The sequence below is a fragment of the Magnusiomyces paraingens genome (assembly GCF_902498895.1).
Source record: "Magnusiomyces paraingens strain CBS 517.90 genome assembly, contig: contig1, whole genome shotgun sequence".
Taxonomy (NCBI): Eukaryota; Fungi; Ascomycota; class Dipodascomycetes; order Dipodascales; family Dipodascaceae; genus Magnusiomyces; species Magnusiomyces paraingens.
The window spans coordinates 1425309-1442798 of NW_022474067.1; the positions used below are offsets into that span (position 1 = coordinate 1425309).

The 17490-nt window shown below is 38.0% G+C and overlaps 8 protein-coding genes across 8 annotated transcripts; 3 read left to right on the top strand and 5 right to left on the bottom strand.

Moving 5' to 3' along the window:
* Positions 1-132: 132 nt before the first annotated feature.
* Positions 133-1512, bottom strand: SAPINGB_P000431 (uncharacterized protein; the record flags this gene model as incomplete). The annotated part of the gene is made up of 1 exon (XM_031995155.1): positions 133-1512. One exon carries the CDS (start codon positions 1510-1512, stop codon positions 133-135), a length of 1380 nt encoding a protein of 459 aa, XP_031851046.1.
* Positions 1513-2858: 1346 nt separating this feature from the next.
* On the top strand, positions 2859-4643 carry SAPINGB_P000432 (uncharacterized protein; the record flags this gene model as incomplete). The annotated part of the gene is made up of 1 exon (XM_031995156.1): positions 2859-4643. The coding sequence occupies one exon, from the start codon at positions 2859-2861 to the stop codon at positions 4641-4643; it is 1785 nt and encodes a 594-aa protein (XP_031851047.1).
* Positions 4644-4787: 144 nt separating this feature from the next.
* SAPINGB_P000433 (uncharacterized protein) lies at positions 4788-7818 on the bottom strand (the record flags this gene model as incomplete). The annotated part of the gene is made up of 3 exons (XM_031995157.1): positions 4788-6451; positions 6516-6783; positions 6832-7818. 3 exons carry the CDS (start codon positions 7816-7818, stop codon positions 4788-4790), a joined length of 2919 nt encoding a protein of 972 aa, XP_031851048.1.
* Positions 7819-11541: 3723 nt separating this feature from the next.
* On the top strand, positions 11542-12477 carry SAPINGB_P000434 (uncharacterized protein; the record flags this gene model as incomplete). The annotated part of the gene is made up of 1 exon (XM_031995158.1): positions 11542-12477. One exon carries the CDS (start codon positions 11542-11544, stop codon positions 12475-12477), a length of 936 nt encoding a protein of 311 aa, XP_031851049.1.
* A 57-nt stretch (positions 12478-12534) lies between these two features.
* SAPINGB_P000435 (uncharacterized protein) lies at positions 12535-13881 on the bottom strand (the record flags this gene model as incomplete). Its single annotated transcript, XM_031995159.1, has 1 exon — positions 12535-13881. One exon carries the CDS (start codon positions 13879-13881, stop codon positions 12535-12537), a length of 1347 nt encoding a protein of 448 aa, XP_031851050.1.
* Positions 13882-14154: 273 nt separating this feature from the next.
* SAPINGB_P000436 (uncharacterized protein) lies at positions 14155-15126 on the top strand (the record flags this gene model as incomplete). The annotated part of the gene is made up of 1 exon (XM_031995160.1): positions 14155-15126. The coding sequence occupies one exon, from the start codon at positions 14155-14157 to the stop codon at positions 15124-15126; it is 972 nt and encodes a 323-aa protein (XP_031851051.1).
* A 63-nt stretch (positions 15127-15189) lies between these two features.
* Positions 15190-15744, bottom strand: SAPINGB_P000437 (uncharacterized protein; the record flags this gene model as incomplete). The annotated part of the gene is made up of 1 exon (XM_031995161.1): positions 15190-15744. One exon carries the CDS (start codon positions 15742-15744, stop codon positions 15190-15192), a length of 555 nt encoding a protein of 184 aa, XP_031851052.1.
* Positions 15745-16507: 763 nt separating this feature from the next.
* SAPINGB_P000438 (uncharacterized protein) lies at positions 16508-17356 on the bottom strand (the record flags this gene model as incomplete). Its single annotated transcript, XM_031995162.1, has 1 exon — positions 16508-17356. The coding sequence occupies one exon, from the start codon at positions 17354-17356 to the stop codon at positions 16508-16510; it is 849 nt and encodes a 282-aa protein (XP_031851053.1).
* Positions 17357-17490: the final 134 nt, after the last annotated feature.

Below are 17490 nucleotides of genomic sequence, written 5' to 3' on the forward strand. Positions count from 1 at the left end.
TATATATATATATATAAATAAATAAAAAAAAATAATATTTAGAAATAATACAGATTAAATAGGTAGTAGTAACAGTAATAACAGTAATAACAGTAATAACAGTAGTATATATATATATTTATATATACAGCACTATTTTAAAGAGTCTTTGGAAATAGATTTTTGAAACTCATGGCGTAGAATCTTGATACTCATGGGATCTTGTAATCGGTCAATGATTTTCTGCTGAAGATACTGTTTTTGATTTTCCAAGTCTTTGATTTCCAAAGCTTGCATTTCCAAACGGATTTTAGAGTCATTATTTTCGCGTGCAAGACTCGAGAGTTGTCTTTGGACCATATCATATTTTTTCTGCCAATATGATGATGAAGACAATGGTGATGATGATAACGAAGAAGAAGAAGGTGTAGTAGATGATGCTGTTGTTGTTGATGTTGTTGATGATGAAGAAAAAGATGTATTAGGAGATGATGATGCTGTAGTTGCTACTAAATCTGTATGTTGTTGCAATAATGAGTCTATAAGACTTGTAAGTGTATCAATAGGATCATCATTTTCAATTTCAGTGGCATTGGGCTTTGATACAAGGTCAGGAGTTGCAGCACGGATCCTTGCAATAAGTCCAGAAATATATGCCATATTGACTGTACGTAAAGTCCTCCTATCTTGTAAAGATTGATTGTTGACGTTTCTATTGGTATTTATGTTTGTCTTTGTGTTGTCATCATCATCAGAAGAAGACTCATCATCATCATCATCATCATCATCATCATCATCATCATCTTCTTCTTCTTCTTCTTCACCCTCCTCCTCTTCTTCTTCGTGTAACAGTTGTGCATACACACGTGCTGCTGATGTATTAGCTCCAGGATGTGTAAGTGCAAGAATGGCAGTCGCGTGGGTGTTAAGTGTGGCACGTAATATAGAAGCTTTATTTTCTAGAGCAGCCATTTCTGTCTCCATAGTTGCTATTTTCCGGGCAGCTACTGCCGCTTCTTCCAGTGCATATCTTGAAAGTCGTTTATCTGCTGGTTTTGTTGTTGTTTTAATTTCTTCTTGTTCTTGTTCTTCTTCTTGTTTTTCTATTTCTTTCTTATCCACCCTGACTTGTACTTGCTGATGTTGTTGCTGTTGTTGCTGTTGTTGTTGTTGTTTTTGTTGATGGTATTGAGATAAATGTACAGCTGCATCTCTCAGTTTTTTTTCCAACCCCATTTTACGTTCCAAGTCATGATGTCGCGCTTTAACCAATGTCAATTTCTGTTTAAGTTCTTGAACTTCTGTATCTGCAAGTACGCGTGCACCTTTAGTTCCAGCAATCGCAGATTGTACTAAAAAGGCAAGTGTCACAGGGTCTGTAGTATCTAATGAAGGTGATAATGAAAAAAAGGTTGATTGCTCAAGGGCTGTTGATGCTCGGTGAGGTCGTAGGTGTGGCTGTGGACCATGTTTATTGTTGGGATGAGATTGTTTATGTTTTGTGTGGGGGTGTTGTGGTAGTGATGGTGGCATTTTCTAAAAGACGAAGAGGGTGGAGTATATTATAAGTATATTAAAAAAGATTGGGATATATAAAGATTGTGTTTTTGGAGTATGAGAAAAAAAAATAAAATAAAAATATATAGAAGGAATGTAAAAAAGACTAAAATTTTTTTTTTTTAAGGGGGTGGTGGCATACTATTGTTGTTGTTATGATGGAATATTTTTTTTATTTTATTTTTTTTTTTGAGTAGAGAAAAAAAATTACCTAATCAAATGAAGGTTTTAAATTTAACAAGAAAAAAAATGGAAGGGGTCCTTAATATTAACTGAATTATTTGATTAACTTAATTATTTGATTAACTCAAAAAAAAAAATAGTTTTGTTAATTATAATTATAATTATAAGGGTCCTTTAGGCACTACTGTGAAATAATAATATCAACAAGCAGTTAAAAGAATATATAAATATATAATTCAACAACAACAATTATCATTAATATTTATTTAATGCCTTTAATAAATAATGATGATCAACTTCAAATTATATATTTTTAAACTATTGTTTTATATAAAATTGACTTTTTTTTTACAAACAAAAAAAAAAACAGACTTTTCACATTAATTATTATCATTATCAAAGTTTTTTTTTTTTTTTTTTTTTTTTTTTTTTTTTTTTTAAAAAAAAAAGTCAATTAAAACGAAATAAAAAAAAAACATCTTTGAAAATAAATTCTTTTTTTTTTATTCTCTTTTTTTAAATATTTTAAATATTTTAAATATTTTAAATATTTTAAATATAAAATAAATCCCCTCCTTCTTTTCCCCGCCGACAATTGCCGTTAAATGATTTGAAATCTTCTTCATCTATCTCTCAACTACCGCTGATAACCGCCAAAAAAAACAAAAAAACATACCCGCTTTTGTTTTTTTTTTTTTTTTTAGTTATTTAAAACTTTTATATATACTAGAAGGTCCAACAGATATCATCAATAGTAATAAAATCAAATTTAAATAAATAAATAAATAAAATGGGACTTTAAAAGATTCGCCATTGCTTGACGTTGGCGGTCAAAATTATTTATTTATTTTTTATTTTTTATTTTTTTTAATTTATTTTTTATTTTTCTCCCCACCCCCCACATCAATCGGCAGTTTTTGATTTTTTTTTTTTTTTTTACTACCAACAAAACCACCCACCCACATACAATTTTTATTTTTTAGCCTATAAATACCCAGCCAATTTTCCTACATTTAAAATCTCTTTCTTCTACACTTCAAACTAAATATTTCCTTTTTTTTTTTAATAACTATAATAATAATAATATTAATATCATTCAATCAACACACATACACTTACTACTTTTTTTCTAAAAAAAAATGACTGTAACGACTACTCCACCAACTTCTGTCCCCCTCGGAACTTACCTCGCTATTAGACTTGCCCAACTAGGACTTAAACATGTCTTTGGTGTTCCAGGTGATTTCAATCTTACTCTTCTTGACCATATCGAAGCCTCTCCAGATTTAACATGGATTGGATTCTGTAATGAACTTAACGCAGCATACGCAGCAGATGGATATGCTCGTGTCAAAGGTACTCCCATGACATTAATCACTACTTATGGAGTCGGTGAACTCTCTGCCCTTAACGGTATTGCAGGTGCTTTTGCTGAAAATGTCCCTGTTATTCATATTGTTGGTACCACTGGAAGACCTATCCAAGAAGCAGGACTTCTCATCCATCATGTCCCTCCACCAAAAGGTCATGCTCCTCTCCCAGCAAATCATCGTATCTACCCTGAAACTTCAAAACCATTCTCTGTGGCACAAGAATACCTCCTTGACCCAAGACTTGCCCCTTCTCAAATTGATTCTGCAATCTCTGCAGCTTACAAACAAGCACTCCCTGTTTACATTTACGTGCCTGTTGACATGGTTGCCCAACCTCTCCCTAAACATCTCCTCGATACTCCTCTTGACCTAGCAATTGAATCTGGTCTTGAATCAGAGCAAGAAGAAGATTCACTTGTAGACGAAATTCTTACCACACTTTATGCTGCAAAATCTCCCGTGATTTTGGCTGATACTCTATCTGAACGATTCCGCTTACGTGAAGAAATTACTAATCTTGTTAAAAAGGCTCAAATCCCATCCTTCTCAACTCTCCTAGGTAAAGGTCTTGTTGATGAAACTTCTCCATACTTTGCCGGCGTTTATAATGGTGAACTCTCCCATACTGGAATTGCTGAAGCCGTACATGCTTCCGATTGCGTGCTTAACCTCGGACCTTTACTCTCGGATTCAAATACAGGCGGATTTACTCGCAAAATTAAATCTGAAAATGCAATCATTCTTCACCCTCTTTATGTCCAAGTTGGAGATACCCCACGTCGTGATGGAATTTCATTTGTCCCCATTGTCAAGAAACTTGTGGCCCGTCTAGATCCTGCCAAACTACAACATTCACCACTTCCTCAAGTTACCTTACGCCATGACAGACCCTCTCCAACACCCATTTCTCTCGCAAGCTTAATCCACAATGTCAGTACCCAGTTTTTGCGTCCAGGTGATGTAGTCATTCCAGAAGTTGGAACTGTCCAGTTTGCATCTCCAGATTTCATATTCCCCGCAGATACTCGTATCATTACTCAAGTCTTTTATTCATCTATTGGGTTTTCGCTTCCTGCAGCTGTCGGAGCTGCATTTGCTCAACGTGAACTCAATCCAGCAAACCCTTCACGTGTAGTATTACTTGAAGGTGATGGATCTGCACAAATGACAATCCAAGAACTCGGAACCATGGTCAGAAATAAACTCAACATTGCTGTATTTCTGCTTAACAATTCAGGATACTCGATTGAACGTGCAATCTGGGGACCCCAACAAGGCTACAATGACATTTGTCCTGATTGGAAATGGACTCAATTACTATCTGCATTTGGTGGCTCTGAGGCAAAGTCATGCTTGTCGACTCGTATTGAGACTAAAAAAGAAGAAGAAGAATTTTTCACAAATGGTATAATCAACAAGTCGGATCTTCCAAGACTAATTGAAGTCATTTTGCACCCAAACAATTATCCATGGCGTCTTGATGATCAAGTTAAATTTATGGGTGCTCAAAACATTGCCATGTATAAGGAATATTCTGCAAAACATGATTAAAAAAAAAAAAGCTTAAATGCAACCAAGTTTATTTAGAAATCTATTTACTTTTTTTTTTTTTTTTTTCTTCTTCTTCTTTTTTTAATGCAACAAGTACTTATTATATATATTAAAGTATCTAAGTGAAAAAAAAAAAAAAAAAGCTTATCCAACAACGGCATCTATAAAGGCTCGTCGTAAATGACTTCCGCGCCGCTCACTCACAGCCTCCAAATACTCCTCAAACTTATACCTTAATCGTCTCAATGTACTTGTAAGTGGCCATTCACCTCTTGTTTTAATACTTTTCCTTGGATTAAGTAAAATTTCAAACAATTCTGTCCATAAATCTGTAGCCCAGTATCGTTTAAGTGGAACACCAATTGCTATTAATTCACCCTTGGTAGTAGTAGTTGTACGTAGAAACTTTCCAAATAACATCAAATGGGCAAGCCCTGCAACCCCATGATAATCAGGTTCATATGTCCATGGTTCATGTGCACGCATCTCGACACAATCTTGTGAATCCACAGGCCACGTTGCAACAAATTGTGATCGCTCAGGGTATGCACTTACATCAATCCCTCGACCAAAATCAATTACCTTAACTCCACATTGCGTCCATCCATTATCTCCATTAGCTTTGTATGACCCTAAACCTCGCTCACCGTCATCTGGTACTCGTAGCATCACATTATCAGGCTTTAAGTCACAATGAACAATCCTTGCACGATGAAGACCTTCAACCACTCGCAACACTTCTACAATAACAATCATGGCTACATGCTCGTCCAGTGCACCAGATCCCGGTTGTCGCCGTTGCCTTGCACGATTCACTGCATCAAGTACAGTCCCATGTGCCTCGTAATCCATCACCAGGTGACTCTCATCTTTAAATAAGTACTGTTCATGTGCACGCACAACTGATTCCAAGAGCCGTGTATCACCCACTGTTTCACCTGCCCGCCGCACACGTTCTAGAATATAAAACTCCCACACATTCGGTGTATCTTCAATTTTGATGGCCCGGCGTATTATTTTGTACCTTTTGGGGGTATTCTTCCCCTGATTTTCCCCCAAGTACACGCTGCCAAACCCTCCCTGGCCTAGTAAGCTTTTGAGTCGGTACGTTTGACCATCAGGGTATTCAACTACTACGCTGACTGTTTCTTCTTGTTTTTGTTTATTTGAAAATGCCCGTTTCAATACATCTTTTTTGCCCAGCACCACGTCCGGGTGAAAGTGAAACGAAGTCCATGTTGTCAGTGGCGGTTGCATGTGTTCCAAAATCCGCTGTTTATGATCTTCAGATGTTGGATCGCACAAAGTTTCAGGCACTACTGCTGATTCGGCGACGTCGGGATGTTGGCTTCTGATTTCGTCGTGCTCGTGCTCGTGCTCGTCTTCGCCGTCAGCGTCGCCGTCAGCGTCGGCATCATCATCGGCTTCTGTTCTAGAATTTAAGGTAGGATTAGCGCCGTTCGCACGGAAGGAAGAAGAAGAAGAAGAAGGGGAGAGGGAGGGGGAAGACCGCGACGGCATACCTGAGCGACCCGCAAACGTCGCCGTGGACTTGCCGGTAAAATCGTCATCGTCATCGTCATCGTTGTCATCATCATCATCATCATCATGGTCTGGCAAGTCGGTATCACCAAACCCTGTATTTTCAGTTTCAAAGCCGTTATCGTCATCGTCAACATCTCTTTCATCATCGTCGTCGTCACTGGAATCTTTAAGTGGCTGGTTGAACATCTCGTAAACATCTTCAGTCGCTGCTTTGGTCATCAACGTCATGGTTGGTGAAGCCGGAGCTCGTTTAGAGGGAGAATCTTTGAAAAAAAATGTTAGATGAAAAAAAAAAAAAAAAAAAAAATCTTTCTGTCATTCACCCACCTGTGATTGGAACAGACTCCTGAAACAAGGGCTGCTCATGGACTTGGGGATCAGACTTAAATAATGGCGACGAGGGAGTCTGGTCTGATTTCTCGGATCCTGCCGACCCCAATCTTTTACCAGACAATATACCTCGAGCCCGCGCCAGGACTTCCTCCAAACTTAGCTCCTCTCCATCCGAGTCTTGAAGATACTCCAACGCCACATCAATGACTCCTGGTCGTTTCCCCGGTACGTCATCGGGCTGCTCAAACAACTGTATTTTCTTCTAAACCATTGTTAAAACCATGAGGTATCTCCATCCTTTGGTACTCACCTTATCTCTGAAAATAAACATCTTGGTATGCTTTTTAGGCTGCGTTGCAGACTGTAGTGTCTGGCCGACCCATGGAGTCGCCTCCACCACATTTTCCTTACGACGTTGTGCCAGTGTCCCCATATTGACCCAGCCGCCAGCCGCCAGTTCTTGTTGAGACAGCGCACCGGTAGGATCCGAAAACACGCCCATTTTCGTGCGAGATTCACGAGAGCTTGTTGCCGAGCTTCCTTGTTGTCCATGCTCTGGAGTTGTTGCAGCACCTTCTTTAAGAGCAAGCGCCGGTCTCACAATCTCTAAATCATTGTCCACTTGTTCGTTGGGGTCTGGTGGGTTGGTTTCTAGCCGTCGGCAAAACTCAAGGTAATGCCGCCGTAAACGTTCAGCAGGCCGAGCCATACGCTGGAGCCCGACCTCATACGCTTGCTTTGCTTGCGCTCTTAGTCCCATGGTTTCAAGATATCGTGCATATTCTTCGTAAAAGGTGGCTAGCCCACGGCCGATTTCTCTTCTTGCTAGAAATAGAAACATTCCTCGAGGGTCATCGGAAAAAGTCATGTATCTTAGCCAAACTTTGAGATACCGCGGATCATCACGTACATATGGGGCATCTTGGAACTCGTGCGCACATCGCTCAAGTACAAGAGCAAGCCGGCTTTCGGCACTGTTACCTTGCGGGAAGTTTGCCAAGGTCCATTGGATGAGGTCGAGATACGGTTCAAGCGGGTCATCTAAATCGTGAGAGTTGCTGATCCGGCGTTCAAATTCGTCACGTTCCTTGACAAGTTGCTCACGAGCTGCTATGGATTCTGGGGAACCGCCTGCGGGTGGGATGGCAAAAACGCGGGCGAGAGATGCTGCAGAGCGACCTTCTTTAAGAGGCTGGATGTTTTCCTTTTGGGCCTCGAGAATATCAATTGAGACCGGTGCCGAATCCGACAACAGCGAGGAGTTCCCAGGCGATGGAGCTACTGGTTCTTCCGGCATTGGAGGGTCTTTTTTAAGGAGGAAAAGAAAAGAAGACGGGTGGTGATGGATGTTGAAAAGTGAAGATTTTTTTTTTTAAGGAGAAAAGAAAGTGAATAAGAGGGTGTTTGTTTACTTTTTTTTTTTATAGAGTGGAATCACGTGGAGGTTGTTGTGGTGATGGTAAGAAAAAGATATTCAACTTGAGGATTTAAAAAAAAGTGAAAATGAAAGAAATGGAACGAGCTTTAGAATTGGAATAAAAGGAATTTGAAAAAGAAAATGAATTGAAATTAATTTTTATAAAAAAAAAATTAACATTATTAAAAAAAATTGACATTATTAAAAATAATTAAAAAAAATTTTTGAGATTTAGAAGTGTCAAATGTAAAGACTTCACATACTGTTTTTTTAATGTTGATATCTAACTAATTGATATAAACTGAGAATTAAATAACTTCTACAATATACTTTTAAAAGTATTTTTAAAAATACTTTTAAGCAAAATTTTGCTATTAATTTATATAAATATGGAATTTATTTTTTCATTATCCTTTTTAAATAAAAATTTACTTTTTGCAATTACTTTAAAATCTTAGAGATTATAAAATTAGTTAAAGTGACTGTCTTAAAAAGTTTTCCTCAAGAAGAAAAAGATCAAAGACTATGGAGTTTACAACTGAATTCATAATTAAACATAGTACCAAATTGAGCAAACTTCAAGTTGAATAAATTGAAAAAAAAAAAAAATTCTATTGGCATTTTCAGTAAAAAAAAATCACACAAATAAAAATCTTTTAAAAATCACAGAAAACCTCAACTATGTTAAATAAATTAAAAAATAAATTAAAGTTGTGTTTGCGTCAGCCCGGAGTCGAACCGGGGGCTCGTCGATGGCAACGACGAATTTTACCGCTAAACCACTAACGCTTTTAAAGTTTTATGCTTAAAAGGTTATTTTGGGTACAAAAATGCACTCCAAGTGTGAAACTGACAGCAAATTGTAGCTAAAATAACAAACAAACAAACAATTGTTGCTAAAACAATTTTTTTTTACTCTTTTTCTTAATAAACTGGCTTCAAAAACTATTTTAGATTTGTTGGAAATAAAAATTTAAAGCCAAATTAAAGATTTATTATGAAAATGAAAAGATATATAGTAAGAACAAGAAGGATAGTACAGATGCAAATGCTATATAATTATATAGACCTTGAATAAAAAAAAAATTAATAACATTGAATTTTATTGTTTGTTTGTTTGTTTGTTTTTATTCAAGGGTTATAGAACTATATAACATCAGCATCTGCGCTATCCTTTTATTGTCTGACTATGTGACTTGCCGGTTTTCATTTGTACCTTTTTAGTACGGGTGGTTTCTGTTCTGTGCGTCTCCCGTAGCCCGGAAGATGGGCCCTGATGCCAGCTTACGAGGAACAGGGAGAACCAGTCTGTCGGTCCCAAAACCTTCCCAACCCATTTCCACTTATCTTCACGGACGCCCATGTATTTCTTAATCTCTTCCGTCAGAGATACGGCCCGCAATCACCTGCAGGCTATTTAGACTGTACGGAAGAGTCGGCATTCCTGTAACCAGGGTAGCCTATGGTTTTCAGTCTAGGTGTATACTCCCGTACACATCCTCAGGAAAAGGGGGTATTCTGGGAATCGAACCCAGTATCTTCCGCTGTCGAGCGAACGTGTTACCCTTTACACCATCCAGCCCTTTTTCCCCATTGAATTTTATTAACCGCTCGGCCATAAAGCCTGATCACGTGCATTAAACTAAAGGGATTAAAAATATGTAATGAAGGACAAAAGCGATGCACATATAGGCAGGTTGGCCGAGTGGTTTAAGGCGGCAGACTTAAGATCTGCTACTCGAGAGAGTGCGCGAGTTCGAACCTCGCACCTGTCATCATTTCTTTTTTTGGTATAGTTTAAAAAGTTTGAAATTGAAAAGGATAGTTACAACTGCAAATATGGAGAGCTGGAAACAGTTCATCACATTTTGGTTTAATATCCTTTGCTTGAAGAAGAAAGAAAAGTATTAAATCGGATATTTTCAGAAATGGACATGTTGACTCTCTTAAACAGCTTAATTGGCTAACAAGAGATTGTAAGCTTTATCTCTGCTTGGAGGGATTAAGAAATACAATTACAGCGTTGATGAAGACAAGCGGAGATAAGTTGGGAAGATTTGGTTTTTTTTTTGACCCCCTGTTCCTTGTAAGCTGGCATCAGGACTTATTTTCTGGCTGCTAGAGATGCAATGTTGGAGCCAAAATTAAAGGTTTATTATGAAAATGAAAAGATATATTATGGACAAGAAGGATAGCTTAGATGCTGATGTTATATAATTCTCTATAACCCTTGAATAAATACAAACAAACAGACAAATAACATTGTTTTTTGTTTGAATCTAGAATATTAGCTAAAATAACTATATTTTTAGTGTTAACTACCAAACTGACTACGCTTTATATGTTAGTTAAAAAAGATAAATATTCAATAGAAAAAAACAAAAATAAAAAATAAACAGAAGTCATGATTTCTCTGAGTATTAACTGGTAGACTATAACAAAATTGGAAATTTGGAATTTAAAAGAAATATGAAATAGAGGATTGAAACGAAATTTCTTAACACACTAAGAAGGAACAGTGATAATAATTTTATAGTGGAGTACTATAGAAACTTAAAACTAAATTTATTAGCAAGTAAATAAATAATAACTTTAAACATAACAGATAAATAAAAAAAAAACAATTGAAAATTAATTAAAGAAAAAAAAACCGAAATATATCCTCCCTTCGTTTAAAAAAAATGGTATAAAAATAAATAAAAAGTAAGGGCTCAACCGGGAATTGAACCCGGGACCTCTCGCAAATTGCTTAGAATAACCCTAAGCGAGAATTATACCACTAAACCATCGAGCCATCAATGAATTTGTTAAAAATGTAAACTAGAGAAGCTATATATAGTGAACTTAATTCTTAACTATTTTTCTTTTAATATTGGCGAAATCAGATAAAAATATGGTTTAATGAATTAAATTAAACTTATTTTAATGAGAAAATATTGGATTTGATCTTTAAATGCTGTTATTTTGTCAAGGGAATGTCCGGGTGTACTTCTATAACCTTTGAATAAAAAACACATTTAAATTTAAATATTTATCTTTTTTTTATTTTATTTTTAAAGGGTTTAAATGATAAATAATAATCCTTTTTTTTTTGTATTCTGGTTGTATTCTATTAGGTCTTGTACTTTGAAAGTTAGAATATGGTCAAGCCCTTATGTCAATTATTTATTAGTATTTTATTTTATTCTATTTATTTATTTATTTTTTTTTTGATTTAGGATTTCCTTTTTTACTTAACCCCCCGGATTTTATAAAAATGCACATTTATCGATTTACATATAGCATCTTACTATACTGAACACTCTCGAACTACAATATAAATATGAAAGATTCTGTCAATCTATAAATTCATAACGTTGTTAGTTTGTCTTGTTTGAATGCTTGAATATTTTTTTTGGTTCGACCCCGGTATGACGTATTTTTTTCTTGTTTATCTGAAACCCAAACATAGACACAAAGTTATCTTCCTTTATTTATTTTGATATTTTGATAAGCCCAAAAATTTTGTCTCACCACTTTTTTTTTTTATCATTAACCAAACTAACTAAACTAACCACCCAATTATTCAACCAAGAATCTTTAAACTAAAAAAAAAAATTCGAAATGACCAATTCACTAGCACTTTCCCCAGAGCAGATTGCTACATTTCAGAAAGAAGGATGCCTCGTTATCCCTAATGAGCTTCCGCTAGAAACGGTGACAAAACTTCTTGACGAAACTGCAAATCTACTTAATACCTTCTCGCTAGAAGACCACCCTTTGACTCAGTTTACAACAGGCGAAGGGACTGAAGAACGTCCTCATGTTGGAGATGACTATTTCCTGGAAAGTGGAGACAAGGTTCGATACTTTTTTGAGGAGGGTGCATTTGAAACAGATCCCAAAACTGGGAAACAAGTACTTGTCAAACCAAAAGAGCGCGCTATTAACAAGATTGGACATTACCTACATGCATCTCCTGAAGTATCGCCAACTTTTGGAGAGGTTACTGTGAATGAACGAAACCACGCAATAGTTGATTCTCTTGGATATGATGATGCACGAGTGCTTCAGTCCATGGTTATTTGCAAGCAGCCAACTATTGGCGGCGAGGTTCCGCCACACCAGGATGCTACTTTTTTGTACACAAAGCCGCTTTCATGTCTTGGATTCTGGTATGCTCTTGAGGACTGTACTAAAGAAAACGGTGCCCTACAATATCTTCCCGGGTCACACCTTAATACCCCTATTGCCAAACGACTTGTACGCACAGGTGAATCGGGTGAAATTAAAACTACATTTGAACCGGTTCCTGGTGCAGTGATAAGCGAGGAACAACTGGAACTGCAAAAGGATGCTTCAAAGTATAAATGGGTTGAGTGTCCAGCAGGATCTTTGGTATTGATTCACAACTCGGTTGTACACAAGTCAGAACACAATTTGTCAAACAAATCGCGATATGCTTATGCGTTCCATGTGATTGAAGGTACTGCAGATTATGATACCCGGAATTGGCTACAGATTCCATCAACTGGTGGTGCCAACTTTACAAAGCTGTAGTTATTATTATTATCACTATTAATTAAATGCCTTTTTTTTTTCATAAATATATTTACATTAAGTGAGCTTTGAATCGGCCAAAAAGGGGAAAGCATCTTGTAGAGAAAAGGAAAAGTTTGCGCCGAAAGCATAAGCCACTCCGACCATGATGGCGCAAGTGGCAATAGCAAAGCCGCCTGCAGCAGCCAGAATCATCAATGAGTCAAGGGAATCATCGTGAGCCTTTGAAAGTGAGAGTGTAGTGTTATCATCTTTGGGATAGTGTTGTTGAATGTACTGCTCAATTTTGCCGCAGAGAATTTCCAGCTTGAGATAATTGGGGTCTGTTGCGACGTTTCGGTCATGGATCCGCTGGACATACTCGCGGAAAACATCATAGACTCCTTTGCGAGAGCGAGCAAGGAGAATGAGTTTGCATGCAAGCCCGCGTCGGATCTTGACGTTTGTTTCAAAAACATGGATATTGTTAAAGACGAGCTCAAGAGTTGCAATGGCCATGACTTGAGGGATAGCACAGAAGCGGAAAAGGGTAGGCTCATTGATATTGTCAAGGTACTGAAGAACCTTAGGAACAAGCTCAAGTACATTGATTGTCATTTCAGTGAGTACATGGAGACCCTTTGTAGTGTAAACAGCTGGGTCATTAAGTTCTTTTAACGAAGAAACGTGGCGAGCCCAAAGTTCTTTAGGGTAGAAGGTGCGGCCATCGTCAAGATCTTCTTTAAAGTCACGAATAATATTTGTTTTTTGCAAAAAGAGACCCATTGCCAGGTGTAGATCAGGTTCCTCAGCAAGAATAGGGCCACCGAATTGGGAAATAATGGCCATACGAGTTAGACCCTCACCAACAAGACCGGCGACATAATAGCAGTAAAGGTTGTAATCGTCAACAGTCTCGAGACCGTCTCGTGTAAAGTCTGAGTCAATGGCATAGTCGGCCATACCGGCACCCATTCTGCGTGTGATATCGGCAATAACTTCACGATATTCTGGCTTAAGGTTTGAGTACTCTGCAATAACAACGTCAAACTCAACGAGAACAACACGGTCCTTTTCATCTGGCCCAGAGTCGTTAAATGTCCAGCCAGGAGTTGTGAGATACGTGTCGAATTTGCGGAGAAGGGGGATTTTAGTATCGAGAGAAAGAGTCATGTCATCTTCTACAGTGTCCAGAGCACGCAGAATAATGTAGAATAGAGCAATGGCGTCGCGAAGCTCAGGGTGAAGTTGCTGGATGACGGCTGCAAAGGAGCGGGACGTAAGGTTGAGAAGCTCATAGCAACGGTGGAGCTCTGGTGTCTCTGACTTGGTATCACGAGGATAAAGTACCGAAGGGAAAAATTTTATCTGAAGTGCAGCCCGCAGTTCTGACGGGTGAAGTAACAGGTCGGCTAGTTTACCCATTTTGTTTTTTGTTTATGTTTTTGTTTATTGAAATTTATTGAAATTTGGAAAGTTTTTTGGTAGTGGTGATGGTGGCCTTTAAGGGGGAGGAGTGGAGGTGTAGAAGACTGAAAAATACGGGATGGGTAGATCTGGGAATGGAGATATCATAGGACTTTTTGTTTTGTATTATATGCGAATCTGGACATTTTCAACAACAACAACAACAACAACAACAACAACCACACCACCAAATAAGCAAGCAAGCAAATATAAGCGCACTAACACAACAGCATGTCGTCGCCAAAAAAACTGCTGCTTATGGGCCGCAGCGGCTCAGGAAAGTCATCTATGCGATCGATTATCTTTTCTAATTACTCGGCATATGAAACTCAAAGATTAAGTGCCACAATGGACGTGGAGCACTCGCACCTACGGTTTCTCGGCAACATGACGCTCAATCTTTGGGATTGTGGTGGACAAGATGTTTTTGTAGAAAATTATTTCTCATCGCAACGAGATCATATATTTGGAGGAGTGGAAGTGCATATCCATGTATTTGATGTACAGTCGAATGAAGTCCAGAAAGATATTCGCACTTTTATTGAATGTTTATCACATCTTCGCAAGTTTTCGCCCAAAGCGCGTATATTTGTTCTTATTCACAAAATGGACTTGGTCAAGCCTGAAAAACGACCCGAAATTTTTGATACATTTATGCTTTATCTACGCGACCAGAGTAAGCCCTATGGGTTTGAAATAACTGGGTTTATGACATCGATCTGGGACGAGTCGCTGTACAAGGCGTGGTCACAGATTGTATGCTCAATGGTTCCTAATATGAGCATGTTTCAACGGTATTTACAAAGGTTTGCAGAAATTAGCGAGGCTGAGGAGGTTGTTTTATTTGAGCGAACTACATTTCTTGTGATTTCGCATGTGTCGCCGCTGGCTGAGCGACAAGCGTCTTACGAGAAGCTACTGGAGCAGACTGGAGATGGAGAGCCACTTCGAAAGCTGGACCCTAAGAGATTTGAAAAGATTTCAAATATTATTAAGACATATAAGCAGAGTTGCTCGAAGCTGCAAGCGCAACTACAGACGCTGACATTGCATGGACCGAGTTGTTCTGCCTATATTGACACTTTGACGAATAACACGTTTGTCATGGTAGTCATGCCTCCTGGTGAGTCTGAGACTCAAGGCAATACCATAGTTGCCAACATTAAGGGAGCAAAAGAATGGTTTGAAAAAGTTGAGCAGTAGTGTATTATGTACAAATAATTCTAATTTTTTTAATGTTTTGTTTCTTTTTTTTTTTTTTTTTTTTTAAAAGAACCAAGACCCAAAACGTTGTTTCGAGGTGGCTTTAGAGCCGAGCCCAGTGGTGGTCACAGCCTTGCCAACATTAAATCCCCATTTTTGAAGTTGGCGGACAACTGCAGGAGTGATGGCAGCTGTGATGGGTATACGGATAAAGATGAGAGACTTGTGGAGAGCGTATGCGACGCCAAACTCAGCAATTAGTCTACGGTCAATTCCAAACCATTTCTGGGTAGGCTGGGGGTCTTTTGCCCTTTCAGGGTCCAAATGGCCAGTTTCTGCGTCTTGTTCCAAAGACTTTTCCTCAGTGGTATATCCAAAGTAACCTTTGACCTGGCTTGTCCATGCTTCCATGCGCTCTGGGCCAACTGAGTGAACAAACAGGAATGAAAGAGGCAGGTCGACGGCAGAAAGTCCGAGGTAAACACCGAGAGCAGAGTAACCGTACTTGGCCATAAGAGCCTTAATGCCCTTTTTAGGAGGTTGCTGGGATGAGGAGGGAGGAGGAGTTGCTGTTGAGGCAAACCGCCGGGCCATTTTGAAAATACTTGATCGGAGCATTGAGAAGTTTGTTGATTATTGTTGATTGTTGATTGTTGATTGTTGATTGTTGTTGATGGTATAAACGAGAGAGGTTTTTTTTTGTTTTTTATTTTTTATTTTTGAGACCGAAATTTTTAAGTGGCAGTTTTGGTTGGAAGATGAAAAACTGCTCACAGACTGATGTATGAAAATTGAAATACCTGGTAAGATGAGTTATGGTTATTAATAGTAAGTAAGTTTAAATTGGTAACTTTTATCTTATTTTGAATTTAGCACGTGAATGACTTCCTTTACATTATTTTTTTTTAATATATCTGTTAAATTTAACTGTTATATCTTCAAAATTTGCTAAAATGGCCACTGTTAAAGATAAATTTCAATAGAACGTTTTTGATAATTTATCATTGAATATAACCAAACCTTTTAAGGTGATGGTGATGGTACTTTGAAGAGTAATTAGTATTCATATGTACAATTCAATATTTATATTTAAACTCTTTTTCAAATTAATTATAGAAATAAACTAAAAGTTTTCTATTTCAATCAAATAATTCCTAAAATTGTATCTTTTTAACAATGTTAACTGAAAAAAATCAAAACTGATATCAACTTCCTAATTGTTTCCTTCTTTCAATTCATATTCTTATTCATATTCTTATTCTTCAAAATCAAATTGTTAATCTCATTCAAACACAATACAAACTGAATACTACTTCACTACCTAACTGAGCTTGACATTCTTCCCCTCACAAGGTTTCTTGTAATCTCATGTAGTAACAACTTACAACTTCCACTGAGGGGTGCGCTTTTCAGCAAAGGCAGCCAGACCTTCACCAATATTTTCAGAACTATTCATTGCCTCGGCTTCTTGAGAATCATATACCCGCCTAGAGTTTTCCTTTAACGACTCAGCCGTTGTCTCATAACCTCTGCGAATTCCACTCAAGGTAACTGCTAAAGCTTCTGGTGCACTTAGCAAAATACGTTTAGCCAGAGCCAAGGCTGTGGCTTGTACATCTTCTGTAGTTGGCTCAACTCTAGTTACGATCCCCCAGGTGTGCATTTGAACAGCAGAGACAGGTTCTGCAAGAAGAGCAATCTCCATGGCTCGTTGGAGAGGAAGAAGACGGCCAAGACGAGGGAGAGCTCCTGCAATTGCAGCAACAGAACGGCGCGGTTCAGGAAGTGAGATTGTGGCAGAGGCCACAGCGACAACCATGTCACAGTTGAGGAGAGTCTCTGTGCCACCACCATAGGCCGGTCCATTTAAAGCTGCAATGAAGGGTTTTTTGGATGTTCGGTCAGAGATTCCAAGAAATCCATTGTCAGACAAAATGTCTGGAGGAACAGAAGTATCAGTGATGGCTGTGCGCCAGCCTTTAAGGTCTGCACCTGCGCAGAAAACACGGCCAGTACCTGTCAAGATGACAACACGTAAGCTCGGGAGTTCTTCAAAAAGAGTCCAGAGCTTGTCAAACTTTGCATGGTCTGCAGCAGGAACACAGTTGAGACGTTTTGGTGCGTTTAGGCGAACTCTAACGACGTGTGGGTGGGGGAAATCGACGACGATTTCGAGCTGTAAGGTCTCTGCAAGGTTGAGAAAAGTTTGTTGATCTTGTTGCAAGGTCATTGTTTTTGGTTATTTGAATTGATGATAGTTATTAGATTATTAGATTATTAGATTATTTTAATAAGATTATTTATCTATATATATATGTCGTTTGAACTAAGTGACATGATGGGGTTATTTATACTTGTCTTTGG